General features: G+C 29.9%; 1 protein-coding gene and 1 long non-coding RNA gene across 3 annotated transcripts in view; one reads left to right on the top strand and one right to left on the bottom strand.

Moving 5' to 3' along the window:
* The window catches only part of LOC139426330 (uncharacterized), a 29,501-nt gene extending 25,008 nt beyond the window's left edge, over positions 1–4,493 (bottom strand). Inside the window, exon 1 of the long non-coding RNA XR_011637572.2 lies at positions 4,420–4,493. This is a non-coding gene — a long non-coding RNA (uncharacterized LOC139426330). The remainder of the gene's footprint in view (positions 1–4,419) is intronic.
* Positions 1–21,092, top strand: part of LOC122268251 (venom peptide MmKTx1) — a 52,782-nt gene extending 31,690 nt beyond the window's left edge. Inside the window, exons 1-4 of one of the 2 annotated variants that reach the window (XM_043046536.3) lie at positions 13,307–13,357; positions 14,928–15,021; positions 18,260–18,374; positions 20,725–21,092. In XM_043046536.3, coding sequence (XP_042902470.2) covers positions 14,955–15,021; positions 18,260–18,374; positions 20,725–20,836 — 294 coding nt within the window. In that variant the 5' untranslated portion in view covers positions 13,307–13,357; positions 14,928–14,954 and the 3' untranslated portion in view covers positions 20,837–21,092. Of the gene's footprint in view, positions 1–13,306; positions 13,358–14,927; positions 15,022–18,259; positions 18,375–20,724 lie in introns of those variants that run through there. The other variant, XM_087154209.1, reaches the window with a different exon arrangement.

Here is a 21,092-nt window from a genome sequence, read left to right as displayed (position 1 = left end):
TCATTCCACGTGTTGTGCGCGTGTTAGTCATTGTTTAGGAGCGGAACTAGTTTTTTTTTTCACTAGCTCGGATTTATGGGGAACTCAAATAATCGAAACTCCATCGTAAATACATCTGATTTTGGCATAAGCTTTATCGATTATTGGTGTTGAGATTTAACTACACCTAATAAAGTGTGTATGGACGTATTAACTTTAAATGAAGTTACACAATTATTCACAAAATTTTTGAAGGTTTTCAACATCAAATTTGGATTGATTTTACACCACAGTTTTTAAAGTTATATTAACACGCATATATTTGAAGTAAATCCATTTGATATGAATATATAACGAACTTAACAGTTTACAGTATGAATATATTTGAAAGAAATCGGTTGAATTGAGATATCAAATTTCAAAAATACGGCTTTTTTCAAATTTGATAGCTTAGAAACTATTCAGTAGATAGTACTCAAAATTGTATTTTGCTATTTTAAATTACGTTTTTTAAATGCAGTAGAAAATTTGTTTACCTTATAAATTATTTTTTTTATTATTATTTAATAAAATAATAAAAAACAATAAATAATTTTTAAATTTATTTTTGTTTTTAATTATCTTTGGGCGAATGAATTTTATAATTTTTTTTTAATAACGGCAGGCACTGAACTTTCGTTCTTCGCCTTAGAAGATGCCGGAAGTGTTGCTCATTTATCGTTACCCAGTGGGCACCCAGGGCTAAAGAGAATAGAAGGGCTGGTTCATTCCTTTGAAGTAACTCTCGCCGCGCCAATCCTCCGATTTTCTCTAGTGACGTAACTTTGGCGCAAAGCTCGCACTTTTACTTCAAGAACGGAGCGTTCGGCCTTACTAGCTCTAACTAATATTGGAGCATTTCTTTTTGTGACATATTCTAAGACATTTGTTATTTTCTATAATGACTTTCCACAGTTTTTGCCATGAATTTACAAAATTTTAAAACTATTAACGAAATGCCAGTTTGCGCGATTGCAACTTGCAAAAATTCTGATAGAAAAACAAATGGAAAAAATATAATTTTCCGCGTGTTCCCTAAAGTAAATGAGCAACTATGTAAAGAATGGACTCCGAAATGACACAGTTAATATAAAACAGCAATACGTTTTTTCTATCGTTAAGAATTTTATAAAATTTCGTTATCTAAATAAAAACCGCCTCGTTACTTCAAAAAGAAAGGCACGTGAAAAAAATTAAAAAATGGATAAAGTCAAAGAAAATTTTAATTTTCTTTGTAAAAAGTATACGTACAAGTATTACGTAAAGTACGTAAGTAAAAAGTATAAATAAAATATCTAGTGTGCAGTTGAAATTCTCCTAATTTCATAACATATTTTTTTAATGTAGTTATTGTAAATATTTATGATTCTTTTAAAAATTATATTCTCTTGAATTTAAGCATCTATAAATTATATCAATCTTAAATTTAAATATTTTTAAACAATTGTAAAATTTCTAATGTCATTATGAACCTAAATTATTATTTTGTTTCAGTAATTAGCGTTTAAGGTTAATGTTTCCTAAAGATTAAGTATGAACAAATTGCTATTAATGGCATATTTTAAAATTGGGGTTTCTAAATTTAACTCAACTTATCGTTATAAAAGAATATGTAGATAAAAAAGTGTCGATATACGCTTTCATTTTTCTTAATAATTAAAGTTAAAACTGAACTTTTTAAAATAAAGTGTTTATATTGTCATTTTCGCCAACTAGTAAAATATTTTTATAAGTTTAAAATGGTTTTTTTTTTTAATATAATGGCCAAGAAAGTTTTTTTAAACTATGTTTATGAATGGAAATAATGTGTTAATTACGTAAAGTTTGAAAGCTAATAACCAGAAAAAGTCTAAATTATTTTTACAAAGAGAAAGATGCAAAGTTATTATAATATCTTTGCGTGCGATCTTCCGAGATCTGTGGACACAGTGACGTCATGAGGAGGGAAATCGTAGCTTCAGCTCTAAGAGCAGAGTCAACTAGCTCTTCTATTCTCTTTAGCCCTGGTGGGAACCTGTGAACCAAAGTCACGGAGGCGAGCAACATTACCCGCGCCACACTGCCACAAATACCCGGTCATAGGGTGGGCCACATTCATACATTCAATCATCAGAAGACAGCAGAGAGAGAGAGAGAGAGAGAGAGAGAGAGAGAAACATCCATGCCCAGAGCGTGATTCGAACCCGCAGCCATTGGCTTTGCAGTCAAATACGCTAACCACTCGCCACCTGGCCGGCATGATTTTTGTAATAGTGTGCGAGATGATGTTTGATTCGTTTAAAAATTTTTTAAGATATCTAATTGAAAAGTAAATTAAGATTAGGTGGTTCAAACTTTTGGTGGCTCTCCTGACCAAATTATTGTGACCATATTCTCTAGATTGCGGTTACACTTCCATATTTTAAGGGTCAGAAATCCAAATTTTGGGAAACAAAGCATGTTTATTTAACTGAAAATATGTTTTTATGTTTGATTTTGTAACTTGAAATATCGTCTAATAATTAATTAACATATTTCAGGATAGGTACCTGGGCCATTAAGATTTAATATTCTTTTTATATTATTTCGGTTTCTCAGTTAGTCGCTTTAGCCATCTTTATTGTTTTCCCACGATAAGGAAACCGTCATTAATAATTTTCTAAAATTGTTATTTTAAAGCATTGATGAGGAGGTAGGGTCATTTAGCGACCTCACATCAAAATCTAATTTTTTTTAAAAATTTTCTTGAAGTAATCTACAACATCGGAAATATTAATAAAATACTCGGAAACTCAACTAGAACAATTTTAGAACTCTATAAATTTTTTTAAATTTAAATATACACCAATATTTTTCACTTGAGTAACTTAATGATCCCATATGGTCATTCGAAGGTTAAGCGAAATACATTTTTAGAAGTTCATCCAATTAAAATTAAGTTAAAGTGTAGCAAGATGCTGTTGCTCGAGGCAAACTCACGACAGTCCAAGTATACCATAATTAAGCAATTTTCTTCGGTACGGAGAGGTAAGGAACCTTTTACTACAGAACCAGTATTATAGTATATTTGATACCTATTACCATGATATCAGTATAACCTATTTCCGAAATTAAATAAGCATCATGGCGTCAAAAATTGTACAGTTTAACTGTTCCGTGAAATTTTTCATGGTTTGCCCTTTAGTGCTCAGATTGTCTTTTCATTTTAACTATCGTTCATTGGGTACTTGCTCTTCAAGAAAAGGAACATCATGTATACCCACACATGTGACCTATGATGTTAGCAGCTGATCGTTTTATATCCATCGCTGAACATCCGACCCAATTTCTGGTTTGTGACTACTAATATTCAACTACGCAGCCTTGTAATTTTGAACCAATCCAGAAGACAAGGAAAATCCTGAATCAGTACCCCCGGAATGTATGATTTGTTATGGGAGCATGGAGGACTTTGAGACTCGATAGATTTGAAGTGTATCAGTCACCATTTTCTACACAGGGAGTCTTCGGCCGGCGGGGTTTGAACCGATAACCTCTTGGACATGGGCCCAGTGCCCCACCAACCAGGCTATCCAGGCCCCCAGCTGATCGTTTATAGGAAAAATGACGTGTCAGAGTTGAACAAAGTTTCTCCATATAGGTTAAAATGTTAATTAAGGCGACGTTAATTAGATACCGTGCGGTAATTAGGTACCGTATCACATATCGAATTTATTAAAATAAAATTCTTTCTCTTCTACATCTTTTATTTAACTTACATTTATTTTCTGTTTATGTATTTTATTGTAGTCGTGATATATTTTTGTTTTGTGTATCTGGCAACTTTGATGCATAATTAGTTAGTTTATGTCGCTTCGTGCTTGTGTTTGTGTTAATTAAGAAACATATAGTGAAAGAACAAAAATATTTGATACGAATATAGAATATTTGTATACCAGTATAGAATGTATCATTTAGGAGAAATGATACTTAGCGGGTTTGGCTTACTCGAAATATAATAGAAAAAAACAGTTGCTAACGTAAACAAATGCCACGTTTCAAGAACCAATCAGGATCAAGATACCCACATTACGTCCCTTACAGGTATCCCATTTTAAATTATTTACTAATATAGAAAAACGTTTCAAAAGTTTAACTATAAACAAAATAAATACGAGGTTTCAAATAACTTTAGAAGACCTCGGTGATGCAGCCCGCATATGTCTGTAGATATGAAAAATAATTAAATATTGAAGAACGTGAAATAAAATCTTTTTAAGATTAAGTAAAGTTGTGAGCTATGAATTGAAGTTATTTTTTTAAATATATAAAAAACAGAATCTTTCAGAATTTACTTCATAACAATCATTTATGTTAAACCTATGAGAAAAATTAGCTTTCAAAATTTGTTCTCTTATCTAATTGAAATTTTGAAACTATTACCAGAATCGGTGGCTAAAATTCCTACTTGTACCTACTGTCTTAACTTCCTAGAACCAACCTTTCTAGAGTAATCGGAGAAACTTTTTATTTTAATAACAGGGAATGTATTAGAAGGTAATATCAAAGTTCAACCTTCAATTATTTGAACAGCATATTATTTGTTCAGTTGTTAGAAAAGATTAATCACGAAGTGTATGTTTCGATTTAAAAAGAAGTATAACGGTAATAAATTTTTTTTATCGATAGTACCTTTATTCGTTTTCTGAAAAATAATGACATCTTTTCTATTTAAACAGCAGAAAATTTTCTAATGAAATATTTTTTTAAAAATAATTTTGCTTGCATGATAAAATTAAAATGTCAAGCCTAGAGGCTGAACTATATCACTTGACTATTATCATTCAATCAATTGTCGTAATATTACGGTTGTTTACACTAGATTTGTGGTTATTTAAACAAGATTTCTTCGAAAGGAAATAGTTGGTTGCTAATAGTGATTGATTGATCATTGACACATTTTAGAATGGTAAATGAAGTGACGACAGCAAAGATATCTTAATTGTTCATGAAATTAAAAGCATTATGTAGTGGGGGAGCCTAAATTTTTTTTTAGAATATGTAAAATTCAAAACTTGAAAATAGGAGTTGTCAAATAACGCAAATGTCATGTAACGTGATGTAAATTATATAGCCAACAATAGGCACGGGGCGTGGTGCTAAATAAAAGGCTCATGTAAGTGAGGTGCCACGTAAAAAGCATTGGTAAATGAGGTATTAAATAGCAGGTATATGTAAACGAAGTTTCAAATGATGGGTACATGTGATAATAAGAAGTAGATACTATTTTTCTGTACTTTTGGTATTGATTATTGATTCTGAAGATTACTAATTTTTTTATTATTTTTTATTTTATTAATTACAAATTTGAAACCATGCAAAATTATTTTTAAATAAAATGTTAAAACAGGATGTAGTTTAAAATGAGTAATATACATAGAGTTTCAGTTAAACCAAGGCTGAACTTTATTGCAACCGTCTGTACACAGGATATCTCCTTACCTAACTTTAACCCGTTGTAACATCTCAACTCTACTGATCTAGGGCACACTATCAAGATTACTAATTGCCTGTTCTAGTTGCCTTGGTAACAAAAGAATGAAAACAATCATATTTGGGAATTTAACTTATTTAATACTTTAATGTCGGGAAGAGCGCTGTTTTTATTGTATGTTTTAAACATCTTTTTTTGTACATACGATTTTCTGGACCGCACAAAGATTTAGTATTCAGACTAATAGATTAGAAATTTTCTCCTGGGATTTTGCTGAAACTAAATTGAAAGACACCAATAAATTTTAAACATTTTTAATCTTGCTTTATATTTTAAGCAAAATTCTTATTTCATAAATTTTATTTTATTTTATAACTGGGGTTGTACAGCCAACGCAATCCTAATTTTTTGACTATTATGTTTTAAATTTGAAACCGATTCAGAAGTCAAGGGAACTTCTGGATCAAGAATTGTGATAAACTAGTCTTCGTGGAGGACTTTTTGAGGGAACCAATTCACATTTGCGATACACGGAGAGGAAAACTAGCAAACCCACCCACGGTTAGCCCGATGGCAGGAGGATTCTGATCCATGATCTATCTACCGCGGATTCCGTTCCTGTCAACCATCTCTGGGTTTCGAACTTGGATCTTCTCATTGGGAGGCGAATATTCAATCCCTTGCGTTACCACAGCTCCATTTCATAAATTAGCTTAGTCCAGATATAATTAGAAGCATTGACTAAGTATAGCAAACAACAAATTCAACCATTGTTTGCACAGAGGGTGATTTCTGCCCATGAAAAGCATTGCTTTCGCGACTTTTCATTTCAATATGCAGCCTTAAATGTAACAGTTAAGTTACTGATTCAACTAAGCCATGTTCGAACTAACCTAAAAGAAATAAATTTCGACATTAAAGTAGCATGTTTTAGTTGCTTTGGCAGCTAAGGTTTTTTTAAAACTTATTTTGTATTTTGTTGTAAAAAGCGGCCTTTTTACTATATTTTTAGGACGTCCTTTTATGATAAAAAGTTTACAGTCTGGATAATGCAGTAAATATTTATCACTATAAATATGATCAACCACCTCGAAATCACAAACTGAATGTTGATGTTGTACGATAGGTATTGCACTTTCGAAAATAGTCTATGTAATACAATAAGAATTTTTAGCTCAAACAATATATGTTGCACACTATATTAATTACTGTTAATATTTTAATTGATTGTGTTATTATACTAGATAAGTATAAACACGTAAGAAATAATTAATAAAATCGATAACTGATGAAATTATTGATGGTATATTCAAGGTTTACCTAGATCAGTAACTTAAGTATCTTATTATATTCAAATGGACTGTCCCCCAAAACAATGGTGCTTCTAGTGCCCTCTATGAAAATAATGGCTGAAGCTGTTAGCTATACTTTGTCTTTAGTTCTGATTATGTTTAGAGAAAGTTAATTTATCAAGTGTAACACATGAAAGTTGCCCATATCGTACCACTTTACATATTTAAATTTTTATCAGAAACAAATCACTGCCAATTACATTTGGAATACTTCAATAATAATAAAATACAGTTATTCAGCAAATTTTATTATTTTTATTTACACATTTTGAACTTACATACTAATAACACAAGCCTGCGAAATTGAACTTTTTGAAAAATACAAGATAAGTTATTGTTGATTTATATGTTATTTGATGTGCTGATTTCGAAAATGACCTTCATTTTTCCCAATCACATCAGGGTTTTTTATAAAATCGATATTAATGTTTCTACTAAAATCCTATTTGGAAAGGAATTCTCTCAAACAGTTTTGCATGTACTATCCGATAACTGTTCTCTTCATTCATTTTAATCTGTGTAAAATTTAATCTTGAGAAAGAAAATTGATTTTTGAGCTGTCAGCTAATTTTTTATAGGTTAAAATGAATAAAAAATACTCTTACCAGACCGCGCAAGTCACCTCTGGTAGAGTGAAAAACAATAAGTTCCTTGTGTTCAAACTTTTTACGTCAGTTTCTAAAGGAAAATCACCAACATACCATTTTAAATTGTTTTTATTGAGATAACTTACGTAAAATTGAGGATAAACCGAGAATAACAAATATTGTGTATGTGTATATGAAAGTTTGAAACAAAAAACGAAACAAACAAAAAACCAATAAGAAAAGTTTCTATTTAAGTACATACTCGTTGTCCTCTGAAACTTATTTTTGATGATCTCTTATGCTTAATCTCAGGTTTATCCTGAGCTATCATCCAACAGTAGTCAGCGAGCATGTTCTTGTCCCATCTTCCTTGATATTTACGCTCCATATCTCTGCTTTCTTGATGGAACCTTTTCCCTTGTTCTTCGCTGACTGCTCATAAATTTTCAAGGAAAAAGTCCACATGTGAGTGAAGGAAAGGCAATTTTACACTCATGAAGCAACCCATCGTTTTAAATTTGTCCAGCATTTTCATTACAATTTCCTTATAATCAGGATCCTTGTAATTACCCAGAAATTTACTGACGACATCTTTGAAAGCAACCCAAATTTCCTTTTCCGTTTCTGTCATGTTAGTCTCAAATTCTTTATCCTTCATAAGTTTGCGGATATCTGGACCAACAAATATTCCTTCTTTCAACTTAGCTTGGGATAAACCTGGAAATTTTTTGCACAAGTATTTGAAACAATTGTCATCTTTTGAAACAGCCTTGACAAACTGCTTCATTGCACCTAATTTTATATGTAGCGGAGGTTACATTACTTTTTTCGGATCAACTAAGCTGTTTCGAATAACGTTCTTGGTACCTGGGTCAAGATTTTGTCTTTTCAGCCATTCTTTTTTGACCCAATGTTGAGTCTCATCACGGCTGTCCCACTCACAAATGAAACATGGGAACTTCGTAAATCCCCCTTGTTGACCAAGGAGCATGGAACTAACTTTGAAATCACAGCAAATGGTCCAACTGTGGTCGATATATTTTATTTTGTTCAGAACGAGGGCCAGGTTTTCGTAGCATTCTTTTAAATATACTGAGTGTTCAACTGGTAGTGATTCATACTGGTTCCTATAATGAAGAAGAACAGCTTTGAGGCTTCTTTTAGATGAATCTATAAACAGCCTCAGCTCATCGTTATCGTAGATGACATTAAATTTGCTCATCTATCCAGGACCATCAGAACAATAGACCAAGTTCTCCTCTTCATCAAAGTGCTTAATAAATTCCTTTTCACGATTCCTGTACCAAAAAAAAGATGCTCCTTTGGCCAATAAGTTTTTTTTCTTTCAGTCTGAAGCCTAACAATTCAGCTGCCACTTTCGAAAGGCCTAGATCTCTAGTGAGATCATTCAGCACAACCTGAGTGAAGGGCTGAGGTAAACCGGATATTCGATATCGGAGCCTTGAACTTTTGTATGCTTTGAGTCTTAAGACTCTGAAGAGATGATTGGCAATTCAGTTTAAGGCACAGGCACAGCAGGTCCATGAGGAAAAGGGCGTATGACCGATGGAATGCTATCAGGATAAGATATTAGTCTTTGATTTTTCAGGTTATATCCACGAACATGGCAGGAACAAAAATAACAATCATCAAAGTGGTTTTTGGGGCTCCCTCCGCGTCATAGGAATTCCAAATCGTAAAGCAGTCTTCTTTCCTTGATGCCATAAGCGAAGATCATTGAGACACTGCTCACAAGCTTTATGAGGTACCCAAGATTTGTCCTGATCTCCGAGTTTCATGCGAAAATATGCGAGATAAAGCTGTCTCACATAGTTTGTAATGCTCCTCATGCGATTTTTAACAACACTATATTCGCCGCATATCTAATAAAAGTCATCTTAGAAGTCTTCACAATGTCTCGAACTCGAAGCCATGTTTCACGAAACGCACAGAAGAAAGCAGAGTTTAAAATGACTCCCTATTACGGTTTCTAGTGTTTCTGAGAGGTCAGCGAACCCAGATAAAGATTCTCGTGACGCTATTAAAAGAGAGAGATTGTGACAGAGAGAGGGACGGTGACAGGAAGTAGTGATAGAGGGGTATTTTTGTAGATTTAACCAAAGTAGAATGCCGGTCAGTGAAGAAGGAAAGAAATTCAAAAATGAAAAATTTTTTATGGAAAATTTTCAAAACAATTCCTGTAAAATTGAATTTTCTAAGAAACGTGACGTGATGGACATTTTTCATTATTATTTTCCATTTCAGCACCAAAAAATACATTAAGTTCAGCTATCAGACCTCTTGTATTTTTTTCATTGCAGCCTTGTGTAATTGGTTTATTTGATTAAGAGAAATTATGCATCATAATTTTAAAAATTTATAAAGATTTTTTTCCTTAAAAATTTAAATTAATAACATTACTTGATTTGCGGTAACAAGTAAGCAATTTAAAACTACTCATTGGACAATGTTTGAATTTTTTATTTGCAGCATAAATTAATAAAAAAACGTCTTAAATGATGCTAAAAATTGTCTAAATGCAAGCTACACAAAAAATATATTTATCAAACATTTTTAAAAAAAGCAAAGGTATAATACTAAACTATCTTTAAAAACTGTTGAACGTAGAATCGTATTGGTATTCGAAAAAAGTCAATAGAGAATATTGCACTTCTTCTATCTCAAACTGAAACTGGATTATGACCTTGAATTTTACATGTATTGAATAATGCTGCTTAATAGTGTAAATGTACATCATCAGTTAATTTGTAAAAATCAAATGAAAAAGATTAAAGTTTTCACTCCTTGTCCTCATCACTTCGACAGTTGTGTTCTTTCGCTAGATGAAAGGCCTCTTAACAAAATTTTGATGTCGATTATATTGTGCAATGCATTTAAAAAATGATGGAAAATAAAGGAGTGACTTTATAATTTTAAAAGCTTCCACAGAATTTTCACAAGGATGTAAAGAAATAAAATTAAGTGGTTATAAATTTTCGAATGGTTATTAAATATAATACAATCCCCTGTTTTTGTGTCTTTTTAAAGTTAATTTTTATTACTATTTTGATCGATACATTATCTCTTGACTTAATTAAAGCAAAAATAAATAAAAAATATTAAATAAATTAAGCAAATTTATAATTCAAAACTGACTTTTAAAAACTGCTGATTGTTTAATGGAAGGAACTGTATTGCAGCCGGAAAAAAGTAAAACGCAAAAAAAAAAGTAGTGAATACGAATGAGCTTGGTCTATGCATTTTTCATTATTCGTTTTAAAATTTAATTACACTCTTTAAAGTGTAGAAGAATACCCTATTTTGTATTCTCTTGAAATAAAAATGTTCAAAAATAAAAACAGCAAATTAAGAGAGATATTACATCATTGTTCGATGTACCATTATAGAGTTAAAAACGCTAACTTCACATTTTTTTGCATTATGTGTATTACGTTTTTGCCCAGAAATTTTTTTAATATTTGTTTATTTAATTTCAGATGTTCATACGCTCAGTGGGATCTTAATTCTAAATGTTAGTTTAAAAAAAAGAGAAGTGAAATTCCCCGATTGTTGTGAATATCTTATCTGCCCCGGAGAGGAAGGATTTTAAAAAAAGCTGTGATAATTCTTAATCGAAAATCCATTAGGAAATTGGATAAACTATGTCAAATTCACAAGATTATTTTTTTTGATGAAAATAATGAGCATGAAAATAATGAGCTTACATTCTATGAATTTGCTTGAAAATTTTCATTTTTGTTACTGTGTATGTATTTGTGTGCGCAAACTAAGAATATGAATTGTTTAATAAATATAATTTATGTAATGTTGTGTTCTATTTATTTATTTAAAGAACTCGTCAAAATTGTTATATATTATCGCATTATTATTCCAGAACACAATATGTTAACTTGAGAAAGCGTTTTATTCAATCAGAATTACTTATGATAATAAAAGATTGAAACGCATTTATTTTCTATCTTGGTAAGAAACACATTATTTATCATTACTATCAATTAGGTTTGTTATCCCCTAATTAATTTGAAAATTGATAAATATTGAAATAAAAAGTTTCTTAGTATTTCCATATATCCGATGATCATCAAAATTTTACAATTCGGGGCAAACTACTAGGTCAAAAAGATAAAAAAAATGGATTATTCAACACTGTTGTACTTAGCGAAAAAGTATGATCAAAACTATCAGAATATAGTAAAATTTACTTTCAGGCTCTATGAGAACACTACATAGTTCGGTAATTTTTAATAAAGTGCTTTGGTAATGTTGATAGATAGATTCTATTTATATTTACCCTGTTTTTTTCTCTTATTTCTTTCTGTTGCACTGATGAAGGTTGCCCTTTGAGCATCCAAAACAGCTGTCCGCATTTTAAATATTTTTTTGTGATCTTAAACGTTGTTTTACCTTACTTTCTAATGTTGATTGAAATTACAATAAAATAGTGTTTTATAATATGTGATGAAAAGAGGTAAATATGGTAAAATTTGGTATTTTTAACATAGAGAATGTTATAAGAATCAATTATTTGATTAAATTTACTTTTTCAGTTTTGTACTTCTTACTAGATGTGTGTGTGGCAATAAGAACTATAAAATTGAAAACCAGATATCCTAATAAGTCGTTACTATAAGTATAGATGTATTTTTTAAATGTTTGGTTTTATTGTCAAAACTATTATTATCATCATTATTATTTCTTTTACCAGACATGCTATTACCATACAAGTACAATTTTTTTCTTCGCGCGCATATTATTTTACGCAAACAGTAAAGTTTTCTGATAATTTCACATAATAAGACATTTGATAACTCAGGGTGATGAAATCAAATAGATCTCTCAAATAAGCATAGCACAAAAAAAAATCGATGAAAATAAATGAAAAACATGCCTAAGGTGCTTCAATGTCACCTGAAATCATCTTAAAAACATATTAGAAATTACTATAACTAATGTCATAGTTTTTTTACTCAGTGAGTACACGATACGGCTGCTCAGACTATCTGAGACAGCTAATATTAAACGGTTTGAACAGTTTTATATATGAATACATCAATCTGTTGTTTCTGAAAAAATATCATTGTCGCTTTATTGATTTGTTAATTTACACTAAAATAAATGCAATTTATCACATCAAAGTAAAAAATCGAACACAAGTCATCATTAAGTTTCATAAACAGAAAATAATTGTAACTAGCAACCAAAGTTATTAACCAATCAAAGTTATTAACCAATCAAAGTTAAGAAACCAATCATAAATCATGAATCATTAATTAACCTTCAATCAAATTGAAAGTTGGTTTCAGTTGACTACGGAAATTTAATTTTTTGCTCATTGAGTGTTCATTAACTAAATGTATTCTTGAAATATAGTTGGTTTTTTGGCATATGAAATTTTCATTTTTAATAGTAATCAGTTTTAATTTGTTTATCAAGTTTATCCTACTGACATATGTCTTCCAATTTTGTTTTCTGCAACTGAATCTATATCTGATAAAACACACAAGTATAAAATTTAAATTAGGAAATTTTATCAGATAGAAAATAACGTTTACTTATAGTTTTCATTTTTTACAGCATATTCTACAGAAATATTACATACTGCAGTTTATTTCTATACTTAAAATTCAGAAATTTTATCTCTCAGCAAGCAAAGTTTACTTAATGTCCTGATTTTTTCTTATTTAAAAGCAACTATCGAGAAGGTCAATGTTAAAAAAACTTTTATATATGCATAATATTATTTTATGAGTAAGTAATTCATGATTGACTTGCATTTTAACATCACATTTAAGATTAATTTTTAAAAAAAATTAAATAGATTTTGTGATATTAAAAACGCATAAATCGGAACATAAAATTGGGGATGATTTATAAAAGGATGATACTCTTTGCAATTTGTGATGAATACTTACTTGGAAAGTATTGTGGTAAGTCTTCAAATATATTTTGTTAATTCATATTTTAAAAAATATTTTTTACCTTTATTTTTTATTTATCCTTTACTGAGATATTTTTTTTCCTCTGGCTTCCCCCGTGATTCGCTGCTCTCCTACTTGACAGACATAATATTTAACAAATATTATACATGATAAAATAGTGTTTTAAAAAAATTATGAACAAGTTTTAAATTAAATATAATGTAAGGTACTGTCTAACTATTATGAGAACTCATTTCGACTGAAAGTATTAGGTTGTCTGTTGCTATGGAAGCGATTAATAATTGAAGAAACTATATATAAATATATAACAATCTAAATAACTTATTATAAAACGCTAAGCTTCACATCTTCAAACTGACTTACATTCGTAACTACGGTAACCGCACTTGAGTCTGATTTCTAGAGGAGTTTTCGTGATAGCCAGACAGTAGATGAACTTTAAAGTTTAAATGTGCAATAGGATTCCGGTTCTCAAAATAAAAATATTTAAAATTTGAAACCTTGAAAATATAAGTAGAAAACATTTAAAAAATTTAAAATTTTTTAAAAACCATTTTAATGATTATAAAATAAATTTTTTTTTATTAATTTAGCATTTTGAGGAAAATCTCAATAATAATTCAGACAAGTCTGTTTTATAATAAATTGAATCACGTCACTGTTTAACTGTTACTGACTTTCGTGATTTCCTATTAGTGTAATGTGCAGGTAAAATTCCAGGAATATGTGAGACAATTAAAGGGGGGCGAACTAGTGATAATATTAATATAATAGTACATTATTGAAATGATTCCATTTAAGTTCTGTTATTTGGGTTCGACTGTAACTTTACATATCGATTTGTAAGACTGTAATTTCATTCAAGGCTCTTGTGATGCAGCATTTTTGGCCGTAATACTCAAAATTTTTATCAACTTTTTCTTTGCTTTTAATCAAAACAAGGTAAAAATATATTTGGTTATAACTAAAATGAATTAGCTCATCAATTTCGATTATGTTTTTGGTTAGTATCTTATACTATTTTTTAAATATAAGCTATGAACATTATCATTCGATGATGCTCTCAGCGGCATTATCAAAAGGCTTGTAGCAACTTAATTATAACTAAACAGCACATCTGCGTCAGGCTAATTAAATATTATATTGTTTCAATGACTTGTAGTACAAATTATTCACTATAAACATAAGATAAAAAATGAAATACTTAATGTAGATGATATTGCAAACAATGATTTAATATGTAGGGAAGATTTATCAAACTCTTTGTTTCCCGCTGAATGAAGGATATATGAAACAATGATTCACAACGTGATGAGGGTACATGTCTTACATATCAAATTTAACTTCATATCTGGAAATTTTGCTATCATTAAAACTATTATTTTTATTACAATCTTTTGGAAATTGTTTTAAATTTACAACTTTGCGTAGGAATATGTTAACCGTATTTAATATTTATTATTTTTTTAAAACTGAAACGAATAAACGAAGTCCTTTTTACTCTCATATTTTATGCATGCTAATACAGCAGGAAATAACATATTTATATCTATTTCAGAAAAATCGCTAAAAAAATCTTTCAACAATGTTCCGTTGTACAGCACTTTTAGTTTTCGTTGGATTGGCGCTTGTATTGGTAGCCGCAGAAGAAGGTAATGACATTTTTATCAACTTTTTTTACCAAATTTTAAATTTTGATTAAACTTTAATAGCACAAAATTGTGGACACATATTTAGTTAATAATATAGATAATCAGTTTTTTTCATATGGTGTTGTAATTGTATCTATACTTTGGCAAATAAAAAACTTGTTTTTGAATACGATCTTTCCCTAGTATAAATATCGATAAACTTTTCAAAATAAATTTACTCGTTTCAAAGTGAAAATATTTTGATTGTGAGTTTATTTGATAACTTCTATAAACTTCTATGAATCTTTCAATTTTATTTTAATTAATTAGAAGTTAGATTTCATTATTATTTTTAATTAAGATCATTAGAGTATATAGCGATTTATTTAAATGCCTATATTTGGTTTAGGGTCATTATTTTGGAACGAATGATATTTTTCAATATTTGATGGTTATATATTTCTCTAACCCGAATAAAGTAATGACTATGTCTTCAATTTTTAAAATTTTGATTATTTGTTGGTAATGTTTAGTTTTCAGTTTAGATTATCACTAACGGCCTTGAAACCATAGAAATAACTTTTCATGGAAACCTAAATGACATCTTCTTTGACGCTTTATCAGAAAAATTCCCAAATGGAAGGTGCCTAGGCATTCTTTTCTTTTACATCTCCTATAAACGAATTCCAATTTAATTCCAAATTGACAGAGATAATTCAGCCAAATTAAAACAGAACTCGTAGCATCCAGTCCACCCAGAAAACTTTTGGTGACTAGAGAAAAGCAAATCTTATACCAAAATGACTTTTAAGCGATAGATTTGATATTCTAATAGATTTTTATGTTTTTTAAATCGACAATCGAAATCAACAAAAGACAATCGAAGCCATTCTGAATGGAAAAAACTAACTTTTTCTCCACTAAGTAAAGGTAAACCCTATGTGCTGCAAAGAATACTTGTACAAGAGTTTGCAAATCCTGAGTGCCGTGATGTTTACCTACTGAGTCGTGGTTGCTCAAGGGATAAAGCACTTACTTCACATTGAGGTTACCCAGGTTCGAATCACAGCAATGGCTGGTCGATACGAATTCTGCACCCAGCTTGCACGTAAGATATCCTCAGTGGTGTAGGAGGCAAATTTGTCCCTCATACTGATAGTGGACAGATGGGTGTCGCGAACTTCAACATGGTACTCGAGAACAATACCTAACAAAGAGCGTATCAAATATATCATGGTTAGTTTTTGTGTTGTAATGTTTGGAAAGAAGTCAACCACCACAGGGTCTGTCCACGTCACCTGATCGTGCTCAACATTTCGTGGCATTCTTACCATGATCGTTAATATTCAGCATACATCAAGACTCATTTTCTGGTGGTCGACTTTCACAGCAAATATTTCAATACTTAGTGCACACCGAAGAGCCATTACATTATGACCACCCTGCTAATAACATGTACGGCCACCTTTGGGACTCAAAACTGCTAGCACCCGCCGTGGCATTGATGCCACAAGGCTCTGATAGGTAGTCTGAGGTATCTGGTACCAAGCGCTCGCCAACTGTTCTTGCAATTCCCTCACATTGCGAGGGGGTAACGTAGCAGCACGAATTTGGTTTTCCAAGTAGGACCACAAATGCTCTAATGGATTAAGATCCGGTGAATATGGGGCCAAGACATGACTTGAAAGTCACTGGAATGTTCCTCGAACCAATCCATGACGTTTCGACCCTTATGACGTGGTGCATTATCCTGTTGATAAACACCATCCCCCGCAGGGAAAACTGTTGTCATGAATGGGAGAACCTGGTCTGCAACTATGTTCAAGTAGCTTACAGACGTCAGGGATTGTTCTATGAGGACTATGGGTTCTAATGTGCCCCATGAAAACATTGTTCCTGGGCGAGAAACCATGAAAAACTGGGCGAGCCCATTGTTATAGATGGAGGGTGGTCATAATGTAATGGCTCTACGGTACGTCAGCTGACGGTAAATATGTCCGAGTTTCCCATGAAGTCAATAGAATTCCTCTCTACTTTCTTCTGGAGCATTGTCAATAACTATGATTATGGGGTTACTATATTTCAAATAGGTGTCTTGAGTAAACACTTAGATCAGATTTTGATTCAGATTGAATAGCGAAGTACCAATCGGCTACAAGGAGAACTACCCGAGACACCAGACTTACATGTTGGTTGATATTATGGTTGTACTCTGGGAAATTCACTTTAAATTGTAGCATGAGGTTTCCGTTCGCAAACCGTTTCGGATTGCCTTACGTTTTGTAGACATACAATTTATCCAATTCACAAACTCAAATTTTCTCGAGAAAATGGTTAGTTTTCATGAAAACTAGAAGTATTCAAACCTACCCTCTTGAAAATGCCCTTCTTTTGTTTCCTTAGTGACATGCACCCCCCCCCCAGACTCGGTAGTGAGAGGAGTAATTTGATTCAACAGATCATCCCCTTGCGCACTTCGGTTCTTATTTTAGTTAATATCAATGGGATTGACTTAATTAGCATCAAAATTTGAAAAGTCTTGAAAACTTCAATAGCTTGCTCTTTTTTCTTTATTTTTGTTAATATCAATGGAAATGACTTAATTAGCATCTTAATTTGAAAAATCTTACAACTATGGTCCTATGGTTACAATTTATTTAAGAAATTTTCCTTTTATTATTAATCAGTGATACAGCTTGCTATTAGTAATAAAATTTTTTATTTTTTTTAAAAATTCTCCTAAGTATTAATAAAAATCTTTATTTTAATGTTTCTACCACACAGACGATAAAAACTGAATATGTTACTTTTCCATTACTTATTATGTAATTTAAACAAAGTTAAAGTCCTATAAATAATTTTACTTATTTTTCCACTGCCGAAGTAACCAGAACACGACTTTTAATGCTGAAATTTAATATGCTAATAGACGTTAATGATTAGATAGTTTTTCTATGGTCAGTATAGCACCCTCTGGATCGCCAGAGTTAAGAAGTTCAATTAGATTAAATCTTGGTAATCAGCAAGCCTGTACGGTACAAATCAAGTTCAGACTCGCTTATTCACATTTATTATCTAACTAATAAGTAGATATATTTCTTGTAATAAAAAAATAGATAAATATATGCATAAAAATACAAGGACATTTTGCAGTAAAATTAGAGTATAAGCAATTTAATAGTTTGTTAGAATTAAACGGCATTGTTATTTATATTCGTTTTTGTTTAAAAAAAAACCTGTTTTATTATTATTATTTTAGAGACTTGTGAGTATGCAGGAAAAACATACAAAAAGGGGGAATCATTTCCAATGGAAATAGAGGATGGATGTGGAATAAATACTTGCGTAGGAAACGGTGCAACCGCTGGCAAAGGGTAAGATTAAAATAATAATTTTTCATAACTGAAATAATTCATTAAATGTAATGCGATTATAATTAATTCATTATTTATTATAATTCACTTAAATTAATAAATTATTAATCATAATTTTCAAAAATTACTTATAAGTCAAACTGTACTAATAACTAACTGTAAAATAAAGTAAATAAGAATTGTTTTTATCATTCCTGTTGAGTAATAAATTATTTTTACAAATTTTTAAAACTAATTATTAGCTTTAATTGTAAAATTTAAGTTATTACTTATTATGTTTTATACCAATTAATTATAGCACTTTTTGCTTTGTCAGTTATTTATCATAACTTTTACTCTCTAAATAATTATTATTGTTATAAATTAATAACTTACAAATTTTACAAATTATGTATGCTTTAAAAATTTTAATAAATTTTAGTAACTAGTTATTACTAATTATTAAGTATCAGAAATTAACTAAAAATAATGCGATTACAATTAACAAATTATTTATTATAATTCCCCTAAAATACTAATTTTTTATTTATAATTTTCAAAAGATAGTTATAAGTTAAACTATACTAATAATTAATTATAAAACGAAGGAATTATGAATAATTTTTTAATTGATTTTAACTAGTAAATGTTTATTAAATTTTTTTTAAACCAATTTCATAGTAAAATCTAATTATTAGCTTTCATTGCAAAATCTAAGTCATTATTTATTATGTTTTATACCAGTTAATAATTTATTTCTGCTTTATTTGTCTATTATGATTTTTGCTCATTTAAATAATTATTATTGATATCTTACAATTTTTGCAAATTATATATAATTTAATTACTTTAATAATTAATTAATAAATTTTAATAGCTAATCAGTGCTAATCATAAGTTTTCAACAATTAATTAATTAAAAATTTTAAATAAATTAAAATAGATAGTTCAAAGGAAATAATTCATAAGTTTTCAGTAAATGGGTGGGAGATCAGTAAGTAGTAAGTAAAAATCAGTAATTTTATAACATTTTGTTAAAGAGTTTTTAGAGCAGATTTTCAAATTATTGAAAGGAAGTTGAGTTTTACATTTCAGCGAAAATATTATTTGCTAAAAAGAAAAAAAAATGCATCAGCTGCAATATTATTTAAGTTTGTAATTCAGGTTACGATTTCTATTGTCTAAACAGCGTTTCTTAAAGGCACAATAGTAATGTAGTCAGCGTAAATGGATAAAATTACATTAATAAAAATTAAATAAATACGACATAAAAGTATTCTCGCAACAGCCCATTTTGAAAAAGGAGATCACAGAGCTTAAGAATCTAAAACTTGTGACCAGTGACATGATTTCAGGCAATGCCGTCAGTATTGCGCGCATGCCGCATTTACTTCTCACACAAGCTAACACCCTTCGATTTAAAGCAGTGTGGGATTCAAGTCACTTCTGAGGATAGTTATTCATATTATTCTTCCCCAGTTATTCAAAATGACAACTCAGTGCCTTAACCTAGGAGTCAATAAAAATTGTCTCAGAACTTAGTCGTCTCCTTCAGGTTTTGATTTTCAGAAAGTATCAGAGCAATTTAAATCATGTTTAAGAAAATGAAAACGTTACCCTGGTTTACGAGAAAAAAAATCAAATAAATATAATTTGAAAATGAATAATATATAAAATTATAAGAAATAAAATTTTAATAAAAAATAAAAAAAATAAAAATCATATTTCAAAAGTTTATTTTCTCACCTTTTGTTTTGTTTGAGAAATAGTGAGGGTGTAAAAAAACATAATTATAAAACCGGACAAAGAGACTACTGTTTAAGACATAAAGTAATAACATAAATTGAATTAAAAATTTAAAGTAGAAATAAAACTAATAATGAATTATAATAAATAAATAAATACTCCACTGAAAAAGATAATTTTTCTCTTTTTGTTCTTGTAAGAATAGTAAGGGCGTTAAAAATTAGAGTATAAAAAAAGGTGGATGCCATTTCAGTTAATATTATAAAATAATCAAATAAATAAAATTGAAAAGCAAGATAAGAAATAATAAAATAAAGCAAATAAAAATAACTAAATAAAAATTATAATTAATTAAAATTAAAATAATCCATTCTTGGATTCGTGAAATGGTGTGCGCGCGAAACAAATATATTTAAAAAAGTTTCTAGAGAAAGTAATGAGAAAGATTCTAGAGAAAGTAATGAGAAAGATTCTATAGAAAGTTTCTAGAGTAAGCAAATATTAGAGAAAGTAATCTGGCGTTGCTCAATTTATGTCTTAAACAATTTTTCTTAAATGCTTTTCGAAAAGATTAATTTTGATATTTTCTCAGTTATTAAAGATTTTTTTTTTCATTTATTTTCAGGTGTGGAACATTTCAACTTCGCCCTGAATCTAAATGCAGGAAAGTACGAGGAAACGGAAAATATCCTGATTGCTGTGACCGAGCCGTCTGCCCTGGAGATCCAGATTACTAAAAACTCTACATTAACATGTATATTGTTTAATTCGCAAACGTATTAAAATGTTATGAATTTTCAAGAATAAGCACGCAGTACAATCAAATTACAATTCTATACTTGTCTCGTTTGCTTTAAACAATTAACGTTACGTTAATGATATGTAAATGAAAAAATTGGAAATTTCTTTGATACTAGCCATTTATGTAGCATAATAAATATGCTGTATATGCTTAAAATTAAAGCGAGATTAATAAAATAAATTTGATATGCA

The sequence above is a fragment of the Parasteatoda tepidariorum genome, chromosome 10 (assembly GCF_982258835.1).
Source record: "Parasteatoda tepidariorum strain Cologne lab strain chromosome 10, Ptep-v5.0, whole genome shotgun sequence".
NCBI lineage: Eukaryota > Metazoa > Arthropoda > Arachnida > Araneae > Theridiidae > Parasteatoda > Parasteatoda tepidariorum.
This window is presented reverse-complemented; position numbering and strand designations above follow the sequence as displayed.